We start from the raw sequence: 23,313 nt of genomic DNA on the forward strand, positions 1-23,313 counted from the left end.
TTAGATCCTAACTAGATATTTTGATAAAAGAAAACTTTTGCGAAATTTGTAATGCTTGAAAGTACAAGCAGACTCAGTATTCGCTTTTAAAAGTTTTTCATGCTCCAAGCGGTGCGCTAGCTGCCGTTGTTTGGCAATTAAATTAAATAATCGGATGCGAACAGCAAGTACGTGATGCAGGGCCGCGCGAAGAAAGAGTAATGTTAATTTTGTTTGCCAACGGTTTGAAGGTAATGCCTGCCGCGATTATAAAATTAATGATGAGCAACACAGATTATAAAACTTTGAATTTGTGAACAATCAACACTGTCAAACTTGTCAAAGTGACAGTGAAGATAAGAGTGTCATCTGTGTCATGTGTGTACTGTGTAGTGTGTTCACTTCACAACAAAATGCGAGATCAATGAACTGCGGACGCTCTTTTAGATTCATAGTTCTGTGTTATATTTGTTTTCCTGATATCTTATACCTAATTATTAAATAAAAATGTTAAATTTAATCATTATTTGTTTGCTACAACCAGTTCTAACTTCTATACCAGACTCCGGATCGTCTGGATGCGGCTGTAATTTAAATCGAGATGGGAGTGATAAATTAGTCAAGGATAGTATATTTAGTAGCTCCCTGAATAATAAAGATCAGTGTGAAGGAAATTTCGAAGACAGCTTTAATGAAGCAGAAAAGATGAGCCTTATACCTAGTGATGAGTACCAATTAGGAACTGATGATATTGCTATAGAAAGTGATCAGGAAGGACCAAAAAGGATCGTCCATCTAAAAAGTTTTTATATTGATAAGTATGAAGTATCAAACAAAGACTTCAGCATATTTGTAAACACTACACTTTATAAGACTGAAGCTGAACAATTTGGAGATAGTTTTGTATTTTCAGCTTTTTTAAATAGTACTTTTAGAGACCAGCTTGTGGACTTCCGCGCAGTGCAAGCTGTGTGGTGGTACAAAGTTTCTGGAGCTAACTGGTTACATCCTTTTGGCCCAGATTCTGATATTTCAGGTACCTAGCAGATTTGTAATGTAACTTGCTTAAGATTCGAATTATGATTATATTCTGTCGAACAATCTATTTCATGACACTACATTTGTTTGGATAGTAGTACCTCTAAGCCGCTTTTTTTTTAAACTATTATGGTTATGTATTTAACTAAAAAAAAACATTATATGTTTTAGAAATCATGAACCACCCAGTAACTCATGTGTCATGGAAAGATGCTCAAGCATACTGCAAGTGGAGGAACGCCCGCTTGCCAACCGAAGCAGAATGGGAGGCAGCATGTCGGGGCGGACATAAGGATACAAAGTACCCTTGGGGAGATAAGCTGTTTCCTGGACGAAAGCATATGTTAGTATTATGTACTTTATAGTACACAACAGACTTACTTATTTGAGTAAGGATTACTATCCACCATATTATTACACAAACAAATCACCAATCAAGATTAATCAGACCATAAGTTGTGCAATAAAATTTTGGTAATTGTAATCTATACTTCTATACTAATATTAAAGAGGAAACCTTTGTATTTTTGTATTGAATAGGCCTTAAAAACTACTGGACCGATTTCAACATTTCTTTCACCATAACTATAGGGATTCTTCCGAATCCGTATAGGCTATATGTTATTCCGGAAAATAAGCTTAAAAAGTAAATGTCCACCCGTGCGAAGCCAGGGCAGGTCACTAGTATAAAACTAAAAATCTTTTCAATCTGCAGGGCTAACATTTGGCAAGGTACTTTTCCTACCCATAACTCTGCAAAAGATGGCTACATAGGAACCAACCCAGTGAACATGTTTCCACAAAATGATTTTGGCCTTTACAATATGGCAGGTAATGTTTGGGAATGGACGGAAGACTCCTGGGCTGGGAAAAATGTAAGTTTGATTTATTTGTAATGTTTCAAGGACAGTATCTACAGACTGTACTTAGAATATCTTCATCTAGCTATAACTAAATATGTTTCTACAGTTATTATTTTATGTTTTCAGCCTACAGAAAAAGTGAAAAAAGGTGGATCATATTTATGTCACCTCTCCTACTGTTATCGCTACAGATGTTCTTCACGATCTCACAACACTGAAGACAGTTCTGCTGGAAACCTAGGATTCCGATGTGCGAAATCTGTCCAATAATTTTGAACACTTGAAAATTTGTACTTAATCTTGTAAAACTTAGTAGTTATTATGATGGACTTACGTTCGTAGAAAATGTACACTTGTGACCAATGACACTGAAATTTACACACTTTCAGTATATGCAGTAATTTTGGTCCCGCAAAAGCAACATCTAGATAATATATGTTATTCGCGTTAGGTTGGGTATATATATTTTTATCACAACCACAGACGTCCGTCGGGTTTTAAAACAGGCTTACTTTTGTTGGAGATGTGTGATTACTGTAAAAATGTGTTATTAAGGTTTTTATATTTTATATTTGTTTTATAGATGCGTGCCTGCGCTGACTATCTTTATGTGTATAAATAGTCTATTAATTCAGTTTTATATGTTCCTAACTATTTAAATTCTAAGCTAAACTTTGCAAAATATTTTAATTAGTGGTTAGAAATGGGTAAAATGATTACTTACTTAACTGTTTACAATGGATAATGAATAGGGTAGGCTAATGAAGTATCGCATTATATTTTATGAACGTCACTGCCGCAAACAGGTTCCAAATACAAACGAGTTTGAGACTCTGAAAGAAAAGACTTTGAAAAACATTTAATACCGAATAATAAAAAAGAAATTGTAGGTTCAATTTTTGAATACTAGTCTTAGGTCGGTTAGTTAGGTACTGATTGTACATGTTTTTTTAAATGTGAATGGTATATAATATACACTTACGTTAACTAAAAAGGTTAATTTTTTCAGAAACTCACAAGTACAGTAATGATTTTTAATTAATAATGGTTGTCCCTATAGTATATTAAGACTGGTTTTAGGAATTGTAATATTTAACGTTCACAAAGGCTCAAAATGTCGGTAGGTATCTGTAGCTTTATTTGACTTCCCAGGTACGGATTTATAATACCTAAGTTCCTGACCCAGAGCTCTTCTCTTTATTCTTAATAAAATTGTTTTCTTTTCCGCCTGTCCTGGGGCTCGAATCTACTACTTGGCATCGGCCTGTCACTTGCACTTGCGATGAATGGAAGGTCGAGGCAGTTCAATTTGCGTATTGTAATTTATTAGAGCCTATTCACTTTCAGCTCGAATTATTTATACATTTACTTGTTAATTCGGGTGTTGGATCTAAATATTTAATTTTTAATATTATGTTTTTTTATGTCATTGTATATCGTCTTACTGTGTTTTTGTTATTTTTCAAGAATATATTAATTAAAGATGTAGTCTCAAGGTTTTGAATTTTACAATTTGATATAATTTATAAATAGTAATAAAAATATATTTATTCATTTCGGACACTTTTTCTGTATTGGAGAATTGTTTTTTTTACAGCAGTAGTCTTGCTGTTTGAAAATATTACAGGTATAATTATTAAAGGAAAGGAAATAAGATCAGCCTTATGGTAATATTACACTTATCATTTAATTGCATATTTTTGTATAAAAATTACAATAGGTACATAAATTGATTTCTATATGATTAACGAAACAAAATTTTTATTTACAAAATGGTGAGCTTCAGCTGCCTGACTGCTAAAGAAAGCAGAATGTTCGGAGTACAAAAAGCACCTTTAATTTTGGGTAAAGTAAGCACCCAACTCCTTGATCGCTCCTAAAAATATTAGTGGGTGAATCTCGGTGAGTCAAGAAGTCAATAAAAAAAACATTTTCGGTTTTCAAAGCGATCATGAAATTTGGCGCGTCGCGTAAGTACAAAACAAAACGGAAGACTAAATAAGGAAGTTACAGAGCTACTGCTATAAACCCGTTATCGATTTGTTCTTATATACATAATTTTGGTATAAATAAAAGATAAATTAAACAAAATAAATAACCAACACAACCACTTTAGTGTCATAGTAATCTAAATCTAAATTGAACATTCGGTTGAAATTAAAATACAGTTGTTGTACTTAAAATAAAAACATAATCACGTTGATTTGAAAGTTGTCATCCAAATAATAAACGCCTTTATAATGTGTAATTGTGTAACACAAAAGGCAAATGGCGGTGATATTGATTTAACAGCTTTTTTACATTATAACTGGCATTTGCCAAGAGGCATAAAACATACATTTCGTTTGATAATTGTGAATGTCTTGATAATAATGAGCTTGTAAAAATACTGATTAATACTTATAATCGAAACGTTTATACTTGGTTTAAATATATATTTTCTAGAAAAGCCCATGTTGGTGCTAGTCCCGTAAATAAAAATCTTTAAACCATAGCCTTTGAAGTTAAGCACTTGTTTGTTTACCTATTTTATGACACGAATTAGCGGAAAACAGACAGTACTGAAAAATATATTGCACGTGCCGACGATTAAATATTGTTTAATATTTTTTCATTAGGGTATAGAATTAATTAATTTCATTTCACCTGAGCTTTTATTAACAAAGCTTCCATATAACTATCATATAGAGTCGTACTAACCCATAATATTTTATTAATGTAGATTTTTCTATTTATTTTACATGAGCCGTTGTCTTTACTTCTATATGAAGCAAGATGATATATTGCACAACAATAAATCAACATTTCTATCTGTAATTGATTTAACCATTATGGTGGAGTATACCATGGTGGTTTCAATAATTATTGTTTACAAGCTCATCTCATCATTAAGTATATTTATTTAATAAGCACCATGTATAAAATACATGTTTCTGTAAGTATTATGACTGTATTCTTTTAGAGGTTTTCTAAACTCTAAAAGCAACATATTATCTAATTCTAACAATAAAAGTATAAAACGCTATGCGATCACAAATCTAGCTATACATTTACATCAAATAAAATAAAATTTACACCATTGATACCACCTAAGAGTAAGAACTCATGGTGCGATCGCAGCTACCCGCATCGCACCGTGAGCTACACTCTCACATTACCTACAATTTTTACATCTACGGGAGTTGCGCTCGGACGCCGGCGCGAGGCTCTTCGCGCCATGAGTTCTGCCTCAACTGTATGTACACTAGACAAATCACATGTACCACTACATCTATAGGGTTATTATTGACGGAGTCACGCGGCGGTGGCCTGGGCTGCGCTCACGTTTTCCTCACTTACATCCGACACCGTTACCCCGAAGGTCCACGCATTAAATAAGAAATATTAACGTCCCGTGACAATTTCAGGCTATGAATCACAGAGTAGTACGGAATGCTAAGGTGGGCGCCTGGTCCGCCGTCAGTTGCCGGCGGGCAGCACAGTGCGCGCTCGCAAGAACGTGCCGTTCGTGTGCCCGTTGCTGAAACCGTTCTTCAGCGAGCCGTTCTTGTAGGTGATGTCTTTGATCTCCGTTGTCTCTGGTTGGGGAGACCTTGCTCGCACCTATAAAAATGTTTATTTAAGATATTACGGTATAATGATGAATACATCTAACATATAATTTATTTGATAGATTTACCTTGGGTTTGGAGTAAGACTGGTTGTAGAAGTCTTTAAAGAGGAAGAAGAACATAACAGCGTGCATTCCGATCCACCAAACAAATGCGCGCGGGTAGTTGCAGTCGATGAACAACAGCTGGAACGCGTGCACCATGATGCCGACGAATTGGACCTGAAAGCATTAATTAATATTATGAATATAACAATTCGTTCGAAAATTATAAATATGACTGATTCGGATACATTACGCATTCGATTTTGTTCAATACTCCTGCTACGTAAACACCAGAGTTAATATGACGCTTTTAATTACCATTTGTAAAGTGGTGAGGTACTTCTTCCACCACAAGTATCTCCTCATCTGAGGTCCCATAGCCGCCAGCAAGTAGTACGTATACATAATGATATGTACGAAGGTGTTGAGCAGGCCGAAGAAGGTGGAGTGTCCACCGGGCGTGAACTTCACGCCGAACCACACGGACATCGGCATCACGCCGTGGTGGATCACATGTAGGGTTGACACATGATCAAATTTCTTTCTCATCACAAAGAAGATCTGCGAAAAATTATAACTTTGTTACACAAATTATATTTTTAGATTGAAAATACTTATTGCGTATGAAATTGCTTTGAATGCGCAACTGACTGTGACTAAATATTTTGTTTTAATAGCTTAACAAAACTTACCGTATCAAAGAATTCAGTGAACTTGGAAAAATAATACCACCAACATGCGTGAACCATCTGAAAATTAAATCAATATTTATATTTGGAACTAGGATAGGTAGTAACATCGAATTTAATTAGGGGAAATTTTAAATTTACATTTAAGCAACACTATTCGATTCTAATGTCGATTGGAATATTGGTGTTGTAATGTATAATGTTTGTTGAAAATGACTGAAATTTAATTAATTGATTAAAAAAAAACAAAACTGACAAATTTTTTCGTCATGCAAACTATCTTTTACTTTGCTCTATACGTTACGAAAGGCTTATCAACATGTATTGAAATTGCATGCATCATGAAATATGAGGTAATGGTAAAATACTGGTTAAGTATGTTATAGCAATGATCATGGCGATGGTGATGAGTTGATTGCATACTTTACTGCATCCAGCTAATTTATAGGCAGAAGCAACTTGCTTAGCACGAAGAGCGTAGCGCGGCCATTTTTAATCGTTAGAACTCACATGATTTCGACAATTATATTCATCCCAAATAAATTAATTATCGTTCGGAAAAAACGCACGGTAAACGAAAGGATTAATTAATACATACTTAGGTGGTATTAAAGTTTTACACTTATTATGTGCCAAATGTTTTGTCATAGAATGGTATTTTGATTTCTTTTAAGAAGCTATTTATAATAATATGAAGTGCATTATGTTTGATAAGAAGTATGTATTAGCGTTACTGAGTTTAGTGAAAATGTGATTCAATGAGAGTGGAACAAAACAAAATACAAACGGAATTTGACTATAAAGTAAATTTCAACTTTCAAGGCAAAGTTAAGGGCAATTTTTATAAGGGCATTTATACTGTCTATAGAAAGTCGTTATGTAATCAATTAACGGAATAATAGCTTTGGGATGTTGGGACTAATGTAATAAATGGAAGTGATAATTCACCCTCATTGTTTGTGGATGTTTGGAGTGGTCGACCGGCTGACATTGAAAGTTATACCTGCCTGTGAACCAGCCCGCTGCTCCGATCTGAAACAATATCCGACACCAGGCCCTTATATACAAAGTCTGCACATCACCGAATTTCGCGCTGTTCATTGCGCGGATTCAAATGTTAGTGCATAATCAGTTTAGCGTAATAATGTCGGCGCAAGATTATGTTACTTATTCTAGTGTTAATACGGCAATTTTAGAGTCCAAATAAGTAGTAATTTGGATGCTTACATCTATACACAAAACTACTTTAAAGCTAACTAAAACCATATGCACCGTTTCTATATTTACACATCGCATAACCGGCGTACACTGAAAATAATAAAATGATGCGTGTCTATTTACAATGAGCATAGGTTAGTCCGCTCCATCTGATACCAATGCCCGTGACGTCACTTGTGACGCCTGCACTTACTCTAATAGCTACAGGGTTGTCTGTATAGTCCACAGGTTGGCATCTAAAGCTGTAATGATTCAGCCAGCCCCCCATCATACTCTGAGCATGGCATGGTAAAAAAGAAAAATATTGGTATGGAGACAACATAAGAGAAATATTTTTTATTAATTGGATAAAAAGCATTTAATTGGGATATTAAAAAATGTATCAGGATAGAGGTAAAGTATTTGAGATTATTTAGGAAACTTAGTTGAAGAAATGGGTAAAATGATTACTTACTTAACTGTTTACAATGGATAATGAATAGGGTAGGCTAATGAAGTATCGCATTATATTTTATGAACGTCACTGCCGCAAACAGGTTCCAAATACAAACGAGTTTGAGACTCTGAAAGAAAAGACTTTGAAAAACATTTAATACCGAATAATAAAAAAGAAATTGTAGGTTCAATTTTTGAATACTAGTCTTAGGTCGGTTAGTTAGGTACTGATTGTACATGTTTTTTTAAATGTGAATGGTATATAATATACACTTACGTTAACTAAAAAGGTTAATTTTTTCAGAAACTCACAAGTACAGTAATGATTTTTAATTAATAATGGTTGTCCCTATAGTATATTAAGACTGGTTTTAGGAATTGTAATATTTAACGTTCACAAAGGCTCAAAATGTCGGTAGGTATCTGTAGCTTTATTTGACTTCCCAGGTACGGATTTATAATACCTAAGTTCCTGACCCAGAGCTCTTCTCTTTATTCTTAATAAAATTGTTTTCTTTTCCGCCTGTCCTGGGGCTCGAATCTACTACTTGGCATCGGCCTGTCACTTGCACTTGCGATGAATGGAAGGTCGAGGCAGTTCAATTTGCGTATTGTAATTTATTAGAGCCTATTCACTTTCAGCTCGAATTATTTATACATTTACTTGTTAATTCGGGTGTTGGATCTAAATATTTAATTTTTAATATTATGTTTTTTTATGTCATTGTATATCGTCTTACTGTGTTTTTGTTATTTTTCAAGAATATATTAATTAAAGATGTAGTCTCAAGGTTTTGAATTTTACAATTTGATATAATTTATAAATAGTAATAAAAATATATTTATTCATTTCGGACACTTTTTCTGTATTGGAGAATTGTTTTTTTTACAGCAGTAGTCTTGCTGTTTGAAAATATTACAGGTATAATTATTAAAGGAAAGGAAATAAGATCAGCCTTATGGTAATATTACACTTATCATTTAATTGCATATTTTTGTATAAAAATTACAATAGGTACATAAATTGATTTCTATATGATTAACGAAACAAAATTTTTATTTACAAAATGGTGAGCTTCAGCTGCCTGACTGCTAAAGAAAGCAGAATGTTCGGAGTACAAAAAGCACCTTTAATTTTGGGTAAAGTAAGCACCCAACTCCTTGATCGCTCCTAAAAATATTAGTGGGTGAATCTCGGTGAGTCAAGAAGTCAATAAAAAAAACATTTTCGGTTTTCAAAGCGATCATGAAATTTGGCGCGTCGCGTAAGTACAAAACAAAACGGAAGACTAAATAAGGAAGTTACAGAGCTACTGCTATAAACCCGTTATCGATTTGTTCTTATATACATAATTTTGGTATAAATAAAAGATAAATTAAACAAAATAAATAACCAACACAACCACTTTAGTGTCATAGTAATCTAAATCTAAATTGAACATTCGGTTGAAATTAAAATACAGTTGTTGTACTTAAAATAAAAACATAATCACGTTGATTTGAAAGTTGTCATCCAAATAATAAACGCCTTTATAATGTGTAATTGTGTAACACAAAAGGCAAATGGCGGTGATATTGATTTAACAGCTTTTTTACATTATAACTGGCATTTGCCAAGAGGCATAAAACATACATTTCGTTTGATAATTGTGAATGTCTTGATAATAATGAGCTTGTAAAAATACTGATTAATACTTATAATCGAAACGTTTATACTTGGTTTAAATATATATTTTCTAGAAAAGCCCATGTTGGTGCTAGTCCCGTAAATAAAAATCTTTAAACCATAGCCTTTGAAGTTAAGCACTTGTTTGTTTACCTATTTTATGACACGAATTAGCGGAAAACAGACAGTACTGAAAAATATATTGCACGTGCCGACGATTAAATATTGTTTAATATTTTTTCATTAGGGTATAGAATTAATTAATTTCATTTCACCTGAGCTTTTATTAACAAAGCTTCCATATAACTATCATATAGAGTCGTACTAACCCATAATATTTTATTAATGTAGATTTTTCTATTTATTTTACATGAGCCGTTGTCTTTACTTCTATATGAAGCAAGATGATATATTGCACAACAATAAATCAACATTTCTATCTGTAATTGATTTAACCATTATGGTGGAGTATACCATGGTGGTTTCAATAATTATTGTTTACAAGCTCATCTCATCATTAAGTATATTTATTTAATAAGCACCATGTATAAAATACATGTTTCTGTAAGTATTATGACTGTATTCTTTTAGAGGTTTTCTAAACTCTAAAAGCAACATATTATCTAATTCTAACAATAAAAGTATAAAACGCTATGCGATCACAAATCTAGCTATACATTTACATCAAATAAAATAAAATTTACACCATTGATACCACCTAAGAGTAAGAACTCATGGTGCGATCGCAGCTACCCGCATCGCACCGTGAGCTACACTCTCACATTACCTACAATTTTTACATCTACGGGAGTTGCGCTCGGACGCCGGCGCGAGGCTCTTCGCGCCATGAGTTCTGCCTCAACTGTATGTACACTAGACAAATCACATGTACCACTACATCTATAGGGTTATTATTGACGGAGTCACGCGGCGGTGGCCTGGGCTGCGCTCACGTTTTCCTCACTTACATCCGACACCGTTACCCCGAAGGTCCACGCATTAAATAAGAAATATTAACGTCCCGTGACAATTTCAGGCTATGAATCACAGAGTAGTACGGAATGCTAAGGTGGGCGCCTGGTCCGCCGTCAGTTGCCGGCGGGCAGCACAGTGCGCGCTCGCAAGAACGTGCCGTTCGTGTGCCCGTTGCTGAAACCGTTCTTCAGCGAGCCGTTCTTGTAGGTGATGTCTTTGATCTCCGTTGTCTCTGGTTGGGGAGACCTTGCTCGCACCTATAAAAATGTTTATTTAAGATATTACGGTATAATGATGAATACATCTAACATATAATTTATTTGATAGATTTACCTTGGGTTTGGAGTAAGACTGGTTGTAGAAGTCTTTAAAGAGGAAGAAGAACATAACAGCGTGCATTCCGATCCACCAAACAAATGCGCGCGGGTAGTTGCAGTCGATGAACAACAGCTGGAACGCGTGCACCATGATGCCGACGAATTGGACCTGAAAGCATTAATTAATATTATGAATATAACAATTCGTTCGAAAATTATAAATATGACTGATTCGGATACATTACGCATTCGATTTTGTTCAATACTCCTGCTACGTAAACACCAGAGTTAATATGACGCTTTTAATTACCATTTGTAAAGTGGTGAGGTACTTCTTCCACCACAAGTATCTCCTCATCTGAGGTCCCATAGCCGCCAGCAAGTAGTACGTATACATAATGATATGTACGAAGGTGTTGAGCAGGCCGAAGAAGGTGGAGTGTCCACCGGGCGTGAACTTCACGCCGAACCACACGGACATCGGCATCACGCCGTGGTGGATCACATGTAGGGTTGACACATGATCAAATTTCTTTCTCATCACAAAGAAGATCTGCGAAAAATTATAACTTTGTTACACAAATTATATTTTTAGATTGAAAATACTTATTGCGTATGAAATTGCTTTGAATGCGCAACTGACTGTGACTAAATATTTTGTTTTAATAGCTTAACAAAACTTACCGTATCAAAGAATTCAGTGAACTTGGAAAAATAATACCACCAACATGCGTGAACCATCTGAAAATTAAATCAATATTTATATTTGGAACTAGGATAGGTAGTAACATCGAATTTAATTAGGGGAAATTTTAAATTTACATTTAAGCAACACTATTCGATTCTAATGTCGATTGGAATATTGGTGTTGTAATGTATAATGTTTGTTGAAAATGACTGAAATTTAATTAATTGATTAAAAAAAAACAAAACTGACAAATTTTTTCGTCATGCAAACTATCTTTTACTTTGCTCTATACGTTACGAAAGGCTTATCAACATGTATTGAAATTGCATGCATCATGAAATATGAGGTAATGGTAAAATACTGGTTAAGTATGTTATAGCAATGATCATGGCGATGGTGATGAGTTGATTGCATACTTTACTGCATCCAGCTAATTTATAGGCAGAAGCAACTTGCTTAGCACGAAGAGCGTAGCGCGGCCATTTTTAATCGTTAGAACTCACATGATTTCGACAATTATATTCATCCCAAATAAATTAATTATCGTTCGGAAAAAACGCACGGTAAACGAAAGGATTAATTAATACATACTTAGGTGGTATTAAAGTTTTACACTTATTATGTGCCAAATGTTTTGTCATAGAATGGTATTTTGATTTCTTTTAAGAAGCTATTTATAATAATATGAAGTGCATTATGTTTGATAAGAAGTATGTATTAGCGTTACTGAGTTTAGTGAAAATGTGATTCAATGAGAGTGGAACAAAACAAAATACAAACGGAATTTGACTATAAAGTAAATTTCAACTTTCAAGGCAAAGTTAAGGGCAATTTTTATAAGGGCATTTATACTGTCTATAGAAAGTCGTTATGTAATCAATTAACGGAATAATAGCTTTGGGATGTTGGGACTAATGTAATAAATGGAAGTGATAATTCACCCTCATTGTTTGTGGATGTTTGGAGTGGTCGACCGGCTGACATTGAAAGTTATACCTGCCTGTGAACCAGCCCGCTGCTCCGATCTGAAACAATATCCGACACCAGGCCCTTATATACAAAGTCTGCACATCACCGAATTTCGCGCTGTTCATTGCGCGGATTCAAATGTTAGTGCATAATCAGTTTAGCGTAATAATGTCGGCGCAAGATTATGTTACTTATTCTAGTGTTAATACGGCAATTTTAGAGTCCAAATAAGTAGTAATTTGGATGCTTACATCTATACACAAAACTACTTTAAAGCTAACTAAAACCATATGCACCGTTTCTATATTTACACATCGCATAACCGGCGTACACTGAAAATAATAAAATGATGCGTGTCTATTTACAATGAGCATAGGTTAGTCCGCTCCATCTGATACCAATGCCCGTGACGTCACTTGTGACGCCTGCACTTACTCTAATAGCTACAGGGTTGTCTGTATAGTCCACAGGTTGGCATCTAAAGCTGTAATGATTCAGCCAGCCCCCCATCATACTCTGAGCATGGCATGGTAAAAAAGAAAAATATTGGTATGGAGACAACATAAGAGAAATATTTTTTATTAATTGGATAAAAAGCATTTAATTGGGATATTAAAAAATGTATCAGGATAGAGGTAAAGTATTTGAGATTATTTAGGAAACTTAGTTAGTTAAGTGTGTGCAATTATGGATGGTACATTTACTTCTATATCAACAGGCAGTTACATTACACAATGTGTTCACTATCAACTAATAAAAGGCAATAGTTTATGATTGTAGACTGGAATTTATCTTACTAATATATTATCATTATTTACTTTGCCAAGGTTATTTATCTGGTTTGAGTTCTCAGATGATAATATTAAGCCTTCTATTTTTGCTATTTCATGGCATATGTTGTTTTATAGTTTGCCAGCTGTTTGGTTGACTATTAAAATACATAAAGTATTGTTAAACTTTTTTATGCTTGGAAAGTTTTAAGATCATTCCAAATCCAAATGATATTGATGCTTGAATGAATCCCATTGTATTGTTATTTTAAATTATATAATTTTATGCCTTCACATCATAAACCGAAGAGGGTTATTGTTATTGTAACATAATAAAATATTGAGGTAAATTTGTGTTTACTGTGCTAGAAGTTATTAAAGACAGCAGCACCATTGGCTGTTGAGAAACAGCGCAGCTTAGTAGGGGAAAGCTGAGTGAAACAATAGACTTACTAAGTATAATTAGTTACAGATCACACTTATATTTACCCTTTGGCTGTAATGAACACAAATCATATAAATCAGGCTTTGAAGATGTGTTTTTTTTTCACATTTAAATTAATAAGGTGTGTACTCTTGCTAGCTTTGAAATAAGGTCAGGTCAAGTCACCATAAAAGTTATTCATCTTTTTAGCTACAATATGCAACAATATCACACACTTTTCATACAAAATAAAATTGAGCATCAAGTAATCAAAATAGTAAGAAATTAAATCAGACTAAAAAATACCTCATAGAACAGCCACGCGCTGAATATTACTTGTAAAAAGTTGTATACTATTAGAACATTCTTTAGTTCATAAGGTTTTCTATTTTCCATAAATTTTGGCCCTATAACCTGAAAAATAAAAAAAGTTTTTAGTTTATTTTTGCTAATTTTATTTTCTCCTTTATATTCAAGATAGACAATAACACACATACCTTGACTAGATAGACATAGCTTAGACATATTAATAGTGTAGGAAACGGCGAACTCATCAGGAACCACGGATTTGTCCTGGGGTCTGAAAAAAATCATTATTTGATTCCTTTTGCTATAAGATATAAGAAGTGTGGTGATAGTTTGAAACTGTAAAACTAGTCATTAATATATATGTTTCTAAACTGACTACTAAAAAACTACTTGGAATTTGTTTTTTTTATAAAGAATCCCATCCATGGAACAAACATTCATTACAATAGAACTCTTATGATTCTTGTAAGAATATTATATTTTCAGAACCTTTTTTAAATTTAGGCACTTTGCAAACATGAGTAACTTGTTTAATTCACGAAGAAAAATGTTAATGAACGTATAGGATACTGACATCAATTAACCCCATTAACATATTGTATTTAAATTGAAGTTTTATTTTAAATAGCTACTATCATTACACAAATGAGGTGCATAGTATAAATCCCAGCCATTTAGTGGGTCATCTATAAATAATCCACTGTTACAACTGGAACTGTGTTGGCAGTAGATAGGATCAGTATTATGAGATAAATTTGTCACACTTGTGAGCATACCTAGTATACCTACATCATACATGATTGCATACTGGGAACATGATACAAGATTAGGTCATTAAAAATATCTTACGCAAATAGTGTCAAAATTAGTGACTTTCTAGAATTTGTAATACTTAAATCTATGTGTATTAGAATTAGTTGAATGACAATTTCCCAGTAGTTTTCTTGGATTAAAAATCATACATTTCTAATCTAAGGACAATATATATTGCGTAAAAATTTAACTATTTAAACACTAATTTTAAGTGGAAGATATGTAATAGGGCTTCGGATAGGAAGTTAAATTACATTTTTTTACAATACGATATGATTAAGATCTTTAGACTTACCTCCGTATTTGTCCATAAACACATGCATATCGTTAATATACTGTAGTATTAGCGCCATTGTGTCGATTTCTGAAAATTTAATTTAAAAATAGTTAAAACAAATGAATTAGAACCACTGTACGTCAAGACAGTAACAGTTCCGCGATTATGCCATATTCAAGCGGAATGAAAATAAAGACTGACCAAGTCATTAAGAACACCACTCGTTGTTTAGCACTTATTTTTTAATATAGACATAACTGTTATTTAGCTAATAGAATAAAATAAATATATTTTTTCATTCATCGAAACGAAAATAGGTTATGCAGGCTTTGGCGCACTGACAGCAGCGTAGTAGGAACTGGTTAGACTTCCTAAAATAAAATAACACAGATGGCGCAATAGTAAACATTGTCTGCAAAATCTTTTATAGTCAATTATTAAATTAATCGAAGGCAAAGAAATGCATCCTGCAAGTACCTACTTAAAAAAATAAAACTTGATAGGTGTATTAAAAAATTATATTTCTATATATTTATCGATTGCAGTAGACCCGTTTGCTTTTTTTATCGTGAAAAGTAATGTAATTTTATCGGGCATTGAGTTAAAAAAGACGATTAAAGTATAACTTTAATCATCCTAGTTAATTATTTGGAAGCATTAATGACATATTAACATGTTATTTATTTAATTCGTAGCAATGTTTTGAGGAACGTAAATAGCAATATTTTGTTAAAAGTTCTATAAGAATAATTGGCATTTTCCTACATTTTCATAATGCTATGAACGCGTCTGGTACGTCAGGTACGTCTGCTCGACTGGGACAGTGGGAACTGCACGTTGACATTTTCACAAAATGAATTATGTCAAACAGCTGAAGGCTGGACGTCACTGGATGATCGGAACGCAGCTTGACAAAAATATAGAGGGCGAAATATATGTAGAGACCTAGACAGGGACAAAACATGTTTTTTTTTTACTACCTTATCTTTTTAACTCCATGCGGATTAACCTTTTATTATTAATTTAATCAAATAGGTTAGTAAATAGGAAGTCTTCAACTTTGGTACTAGAGTTAGGGCTCGTGTGATTTTAATCACCTACCTATAAAAAACCTATTACCCACTTTATATTATCTATTAGTAAACCATCATAAGTTTAGGCACCTAATAATAGAACCGTAATTAAATGATGAAAGACGCAGTATGGACGTATGGAGCTTTTTTATAAAAGTCGGTAAAGCTCGTTTGATTATGTTTCTAATTTCAAAACTAGGTAGGACCAATTATGTATTAAGATATATTTTGTTACCACCGAGTGCAAATGCTTTTTAACTGACGCTGACGTCGTGAACGTCTTTCACGTTTTATCGTTTGCTCTCTTATGACCTGTCTTTATTTATAAAAATGTATGCAAATGTAAAAGGTAGTCTGTTGCAAGTGTTGCAACTGTCTAATAGGAAAAAAGGTTATAGGGTGGTCTATAGCTATGAGGTACTACTATATTAAATAGGACACAGCAAGTACCTGCTCATTAATTTAAAAACTTTAGATCTGTCATTCAATTCGAAATACACCCTTTAATTTAATCAAACTAGGTTCCACCTTAATTCTAACTTAATTTCATGAAATGTAAACAAAAAAAAAACAAATATAATATATGTAAATATAACTTTATGAACAATTTGCAATATTTACTCACAATAATTAAAACGGCACGCATTCGTTTAATGTACAGGTAAATTGCGAAATGTGGGCATTATCAACACGTAAAACTGAGGAGTCAATATCGGGTATATTATTGCTTACGTTAATATTATGAATTCAAGGCTAAATAATCTGTCGTAAGTGTTTACAACTGCAAGTATTGTACATGTATCACATGTATTCACCATTCAGCATGCTTCAGGTTAATTGATCTATTATACAGAGTTCTACATTCGTGGGGTCAGGGTCAAGGTCAAGGTCACGTGATTTTTCTTCAAATGTCTCCCATCTTATATCGTGTAATCAGTGAAGACTTGACAGTTTTAGCCAAACTTATAATCATGAGCAAGGTTACACTGGCTACCTTGCTACGTGACGTATCAGGAGTTGCTTAGCACAATAGACCGTTAAATATCTTACGTAATCGTATTAACGAAATAAGGTACCTATAGCATGTTCATAGCTACAGAAATAGTAGGGCCACAATAAAGTTTCGAACTGTATTTTATATTGTATGTCATCAGTTGCGGCAAGCTCTACGAATTTAAATAAATCTGTAGAATTATGGTCATAATCAATAACCGTTTTCATTTGTGGTTTGCCCTTCTACATGGCTACCTCTATGTTAGACATTCGGGTTTGAATGGTTCAATTTGCGACTGTGCTTGAAGTAATTTGTCTATATTATAATTATCTACTATATTGTAAATACCTTTACATTCGCTTAGGACTGTCACAACTTGCTACATAGGTATAGGTTCTTAATATATTGTCACTTAAAAAAAAATAACTCACTTTAATTTAACTATTTCGAGGCAATTTTGGACTCTTTTCCGTTTATCTGAAAGAAGAAAAAGATTTTGTTAAAATTTTGAAACTGTAGGCAATAAATGTAGAGCTCGTTGATTGGGTGTTAAATAATTCATAGTATATAATATATGTATAAGAAAAAAATATGGCATGTATGTAATTACAATACTCCGAAACCCAATTTCCTTCAATCAGCATTCAGTTAAATTAAACGATTTGATATACCTAATTAGATGATAGTAGAGTTAGCGGGCGGTTGCCATGCCAATTGCCTTCTAGCAACGTGGTATCTAACCAGTTATTCACGATAAATTCTACGACTGGCCTGGTATGATAAAATTACATTAAGCTGATGTATGTCCTCACTTTGTGTAACATCTGTATTCAAATAGTCACAGTACTGCTGACTTAATAACGGTACGCGAATAAAAATGTTGATAGAACGTTTGTGGTATCTACTTAGAAATTATACGCAACCGAAATACCTGAAGAAGATTTTTTCAAATTCACAAATGTACTGTCTTTATCACTTAATTTACATGTTCGAACACTACAATGTCGATGAATGACGTTATGCATTGTTTTCAGGAATCTCGATGGTCAATATCGTGCAATAAACGGTTACATGTTGTTAGCAGTTATACGGTCTTCACGCCGTGTTCAAGTTTGGCAAGAAAATGTAACAATTATGTTTTATTACGTTGTATTAACCTTCATAGCAGTGTAATAGTTACTTTAACACATCGAGAAGAGAGTTCATGAAATTGTTGGTTCTATTTAGAGCGTGTATTCAGGTGGTATTTTATGTGACCTATTTAGCGTATCTGCGTGATTGTTAGTGATAAGATATCGAGTTAAAAATTACACATGACGGGGAGTCGTTGGCGTCAGAGTCGTGAAACAGTGAGATAGACGCAACTCCGACTCACCTCATCGTGATAACTTATCTGTAATACGTTATATTTCGCAATTACTGGTCACAGATAACACTCGAAATTTAAAATGTTGTAAACTGATCAAAAGGAAAATGAAACATAATTGTGCTTGTATGTTATAAAGTTTAAAGAACTCACTTAGTCTTAAAACTACATTAATAATGTTGTACCTACGATTTTTTTAATATGAATATAAAACAATCATTGTAAAAAACAATCACAAGTGTATGTAGGTATTTTTTTAATATTTTAATTTTATTAGGTAAGATTTTAAAAAAAGAAGCACATCAAGCGTAATGACCTTATAAAAATAAAATCATTTATATCAGTGTGGGAATATACTAATACTGTTGTATTACGAGTAATTAAGTCTTAATCAAATTAATACTAGACATGATCAACATAATCACATTTGAATTAGTATTACGCAGATAATCACATTGGTAATGCGACACAGACATGGGTAATGCGATATTTTGATAAGGCAATATAATAAGTATTGTGTAAGTAAGTAAGGTAGTGATGTGGTAACAAGAATGCGTTTGTTGCAACACCCGCGACGCTCTACAACGTGTACGGAGCAAGTTGCAGCAGATCGCCGATGACGGCCGACGTTGTTTGTTTATGGACCAACTAGTTGTTGCCCTCGACTCCGTTTGCAAGGAATTCGGGATATTCTAATGTGTTTAAGTGACCATTCAAGTATTGTTCTATGAATTTTTGCATGACTGATGAAACTCTTTCCAAGGTTATGTTTGCCCTACATTTTAATTCTGTTATTTATTTCTACGCAGAAGTATTCTATAAAAGTCTTGATTTCCTTTAATTATCATTCAATGTGTAGGAGGTATCTAAAGGCACCAATTAGACTCATCAAATAAGCCTAGCTCTGCCTTAACTTGATAATTTTGTAGACGATTAGTACCCATAGTTGTGAAGTAGGACACCTAAGCCTATCTTGTGACCTTTTTGGTCAAGGTTGAACTATTGAAGGTCACCGTGGCCGATGAATGAATGAACTGTCAGAATCCAAAGTTACACCATAAGTCCGAGATAACCGGTTACGTTATTGATGGTTCTGTCTTTGGCATCAGTTGTAATCAATCAACCTTCTAAATATTCATGTATACTTTCCTATAGAGTTGTAGTTTCTTCGTGTTTTTAGTATAGAGGTAATATAATTTGTTGTTGTCATTAGACGGAGCAATTGCCTCGTGTCTAAGTGGGTCATTGGCTGCACGTCGGGTTATGTAATGCTGAGCAGTGCTCGGCGAGGTGCTTGCTAGTGTACCGCGCGACTAATATCTCCTTATCTTGAGGACATTCGCAGGTCTCTACATTTAGGAAGAGCCACTCCTGTATTTAGTATATCCTGATAAGTAGCTATTTCTTAAACTTCGAGTATCTAATCTTGGTAACATTCTAAATGTTTAGACTGAAACTTATCAGATGGCAAAGCATTAGCATGTGAATGTTAGTTACGTTTAGCATCTGATAACTTGGAGTAATTTTGCCAATATAGAATTGCACAAGGACTAATGTGCATTGCAGTGTAGTAAAATCCTGTAATGACGTAAATGAGGATTCTAAGCGTTTTTCATCTTTAACTTTAGAGTTTGCGTAGGAGAGATGAGTATACCTTGCAGACCGTTGCTGCCATGGTCGTCGCGTGGGAATACACGTACTTGGAATTATAATTATATTTACATTCTTACTGTGTACTGTGTTTAATGTCGGTATTGTAGTGTAAAGTGCCTTCGAACAACAAAGAAGCGATAGCATAATAGGAATTCTGTGAAAGAAGCAAAGATGACATCAATACAAAAGACGTTACCACTCGATTGTATTCACAAGGAAAACGGATTGACGCTTACGTTAGGATTACAAGACTCCAACCGCTGTGCTCGTCTTGAAACTAAAACTGCACAAGTTTTTGTTTTTACTAATAATAACGCCAGTCAAGAAGATCTAATTTATTTAATTATTCACAAAAAGTTAGCATTTGGTACTAGGTTATTTATTATTTTAAGGTATCTTTACAAAGGCACACAATACAATATTTAATTCGGTACAAAGTCCAACAACTACTACTTAGAAATAGTTTGTCTGCTGGAACTCATATTAAATCTACATTAACTTGCATTAATTAAGATTATTCGTCCAGCGTGTGCCTTACGTGTTCGTTATACATTAGTGTACAAGTTTTGGACATTCAATATTGGCAGGAAGGTATCAAGGAAAGTAACAATTGAGTAAGAAATATTGTAACACTTGAACTTTTAAATATTCATGTAATTAGCAGAATGAACAGTCTTTACAACAATTACAACACAAGACTGATGTTTACATCATGTTGTTTATCAATCTACGTACAATACAAAATAATATGTTAGATGATAAATTTCTACAATTCTTAGTATACCCGATACCTTAATCTTATCATGAATACGATTTTATCATTGATTAAGATCAATTTACATATACCAACCTAGAGCCAGACTGTAAAGACGCAATCAACGAATTAAAGCCTATGAGTAATACCGATACGGCCTCACATTTAATAATCGATGCGTTAATCGATTACACAAGTGAATTAAAATTAGCTTTATACACAATAGTCTATTTAGACACTAAACAATCACTCTGAAACTGGGAAACAATTGTGCGTAGACGGTTGTGGGGAATCCCGATGCGATTGTCATTTGTCATTCAGGTGACGTTACGTATCGACAACCGTACGTATGAGAATAAACGCATAACTTACACGCAATAAATAAAATATGGTTATTGTGTGTCCATTACAAATAACCAATGCAATGAATATGGACAGATGCGTAAGGATGATTAATTATTTTATGTGCTTGTGTTAACAAGTGACGCTATAAATTATTTAGGTCGTTCACATCTTTAAGGTCGTGCTGTACTCATTTCCTTAGTTTATAAATACGTAAGTACTTAATCAACAAAGTACCTACTAAGTATTTTCATAAAAAGTTAGTTGGAATCTTTGGGGCTGGTAGAATAAGTGGAAACTGTGGAGTACCGGAATTAGCTCTACTTTTGTGTATATGCAAGAGATGGAAAAATATACATGATGTATAGAGTTCTCAAGAATTCATACAGTGTCAGCGTTAAACTTTTACATGAGTGGTGTATCTTTATATTTGCAGTAAAAAAAATACTTTAGATTAAAACTTAGGTCTAGGACTTAAGTCTAAGATAATTCATTGTTTTTAATACTTAGATAAAGAGTTACTTTAGGTACCTCATTCAATAACGATAAAATTTTACATACAAAAAATACATAGCTTGATAAATATGTGGTAGTCGCAGTACACGTGTAATTTCCCGCTCTATTGTGTTCGGACACAACAATAAGGAGAATCGAATCTGAATGACTGAATGCATTCTTTCTAATTCGCTCTGTTTGTGTTTATCCTAATCAGTGTTTGTTATCGTCATGGTACATGACATTGGTCATTGTTAGCCACTATTACACAATTGGTTTGGTCATTACGTCCTAGGCTAGTTATGACTGATTATTCCGAACTTTACCTTATTCGCTATTTGTAATTAAAACATGGTCAATGATTGGTCTAATCTCGTAATTTGTGGTTACAATATATGTAAAGGTTTCCTGAGCACTGGAGCCAATCACAGTATGGAATACTGTGTAAGTGTGGATAATTTTCTTTACTGCAAGTTTGTCTGATAATGGTCTGCAATTTTACAGGATCTGTATAAGATATTCCTTTTTTTTAATTCGTCTAGCATTATTATGTTCCCAGTCATTTACAACAAAGTAACTAATAACATGTTTTTAAAACTCATTCATAATGATTCTGCAGAACCAGTTTGTAGATAATTATCTAATGTATTATATTCAACAACGGTTGTAAAAACAGTAGGTACGAAAAAACGTAACGGCATAAAAACAGATAAATAATGACGTTCACAATTAAGATACAAGTTGGAATTAAGTTTATTTGTATATGAGTTATATTCCATTACAATTAAAAGTCTTTGTTGTCTTAAAAAACAACGAGTCAAATGATTTTGTTTAATAACAAAAAATAGTTATTTTGATTTATAAATAAGAATAACCTGTACGGTATATAGTAAGGAAACATTTTTGATTACCTATTTAAAGTTTTCTTTGACATTTAATCTTAATACATTTTTTGTTCAGTTAAGTGAATCATATAATAAATTGCGTCTACGCGACGTGACAAGGCGCTCTGGCTCTTCTTATCAGAGTTGCTATCTTTGTACGAATTATATGCAAAAAACAACCTTTGACTCTTCTTAAGCCTAACAGGAAAACGTAAACGTTACAGTTTAAAAAACCTTACGTATATAGGTGTAGGTTAGTATACATAATACAACGCTCGAGGAATAATCAATGTGATGTTTTAATCTTCTGCAATTGTATTCAAATAGTTACGTAGCTATCAGTTCGGCTCAACATTGACATTGGCAGCGTGTTTGCACGCTAGCCGGCGGCGACGAAAACTCTACGGTAATTGAAAATAACTTTCATTGAAATGTATCGATGCGGCGCACTAACAACTCGTGAAAGCATTTGTTGGCGCACATGTGCGGTTAGCGACTGCATAGTAATTTCTAAGAGAACTCTTCAAGTAACATGTTCTAGGATGGTCTTATGATATTTATTTTATAGAGTAGGAGTACGCTTAGCGTTTTACCTTTGGTGTATTCAATTTTGAAATTAAGTAGAACAGAACGAGGAGTGGAATTATAATATTTTTAAAATTTTAAT

The 23,313-nt window shown here is 33.5% G+C and overlaps 2 protein-coding genes across 2 annotated transcripts in view; one reads left to right on the plus strand and one right to left on the minus strand.

The window, feature by feature from the left end:
• The first annotated feature begins 51 nt into the window (after nt 1-51).
• LOC113502722 (formylglycine-generating enzyme) lies at nt 52-3,439 on the plus strand. Its single transcript, XM_026884375.1, has 4 exons — nt 52-1,015; nt 1,189-1,360; nt 1,733-1,892; nt 2,007-3,439. Exons 1-4 carry the CDS (start codon nt 487-489, stop codon nt 2,148-2,150), a joined length of 1,005 nt encoding a protein of 334 aa, XP_026740176.1. The 5' UTR covers nt 52-486; the 3' UTR covers nt 2,151-3,439.
• A 103-nt stretch (nt 3,440-3,542) lies between these two features.
• Nucleotides 3,543-23,313, minus strand: part of LOC113502686 (elongation of very long chain fatty acids protein AAEL008004-like) — a 29,292-nt gene continuing 9,521 nt past the window's right edge. Inside the window, exons 2-16 of the mRNA XM_026884338.1 lie at nt 17,584-17,629; nt 15,104-15,172; nt 14,184-14,266; nt 13,993-14,100; nt 12,465-12,548; nt 11,520-11,576; nt 11,146-11,388; nt 10,852-11,004; nt 10,635-10,775; nt 7,636-7,716; nt 7,173-7,334; nt 6,228-6,284; nt 5,854-6,096; nt 5,560-5,712; nt 3,543-5,483 (exon numbers count right to left, since the gene is read on the minus strand). Of these exons, the coding sequence (XP_026740139.1) occupies nt 5,340-5,483; nt 5,560-5,712; nt 5,854-6,096; nt 6,228-6,284; nt 7,173-7,334; nt 7,636-7,716; nt 10,635-10,775; nt 10,852-11,004; nt 11,146-11,388; nt 11,520-11,576; nt 12,465-12,548; nt 13,993-14,100; nt 14,184-14,266; nt 15,104-15,161 (1,767 nt within the window). The 5' untranslated portion in view covers nt 15,162-15,172; nt 17,584-17,629 and the 3' untranslated portion in view covers nt 3,543-5,339. The remainder of the gene's footprint in view (nt 5,484-5,559; nt 5,713-5,853; nt 6,097-6,227; nt 6,285-7,172; nt 7,335-7,635; nt 7,717-10,634; nt 10,776-10,851; nt 11,005-11,145; nt 11,389-11,519; nt 11,577-12,464; nt 12,549-13,992; nt 14,101-14,183; nt 14,267-15,103; nt 15,173-17,583; nt 17,630-23,313) is intronic.

This window comes from Trichoplusia ni, chromosome 17, assembly GCF_003590095.1.
Source record: "Trichoplusia ni isolate ovarian cell line Hi5 chromosome 17, tn1, whole genome shotgun sequence".
NCBI classification, from domain to species: Eukaryota; Metazoa; Arthropoda; class Insecta; order Lepidoptera; family Noctuidae; genus Trichoplusia; species Trichoplusia ni.

What these genes read in the sequence shown, in the direction of transcription:
- LOC113502722 (XM_026884375.1), top strand. Translation starts at nt 487, where the DNA reads ATGTTAAATTTAATCATTATTTGTTTGCTACAACCAGTTCTAACTTCT. An exon ending in CCCAGATTCTGATATTTCAG is followed by an intron (nt 1,016 to 1,188) that starts GTACCTAGCAGA and finishes TATATGTTTTAG; the next exon opens with AAATCATGAACCACCCAGTA. An exon ending in ACTCCTGGGCTGGGAAAAAT is followed by an intron (nt 1,893 to 2,006) that starts GTAAGTTTGATT and finishes TTATGTTTTCAG; the next exon opens with CCTACAGAAAAAGTGAAAAA.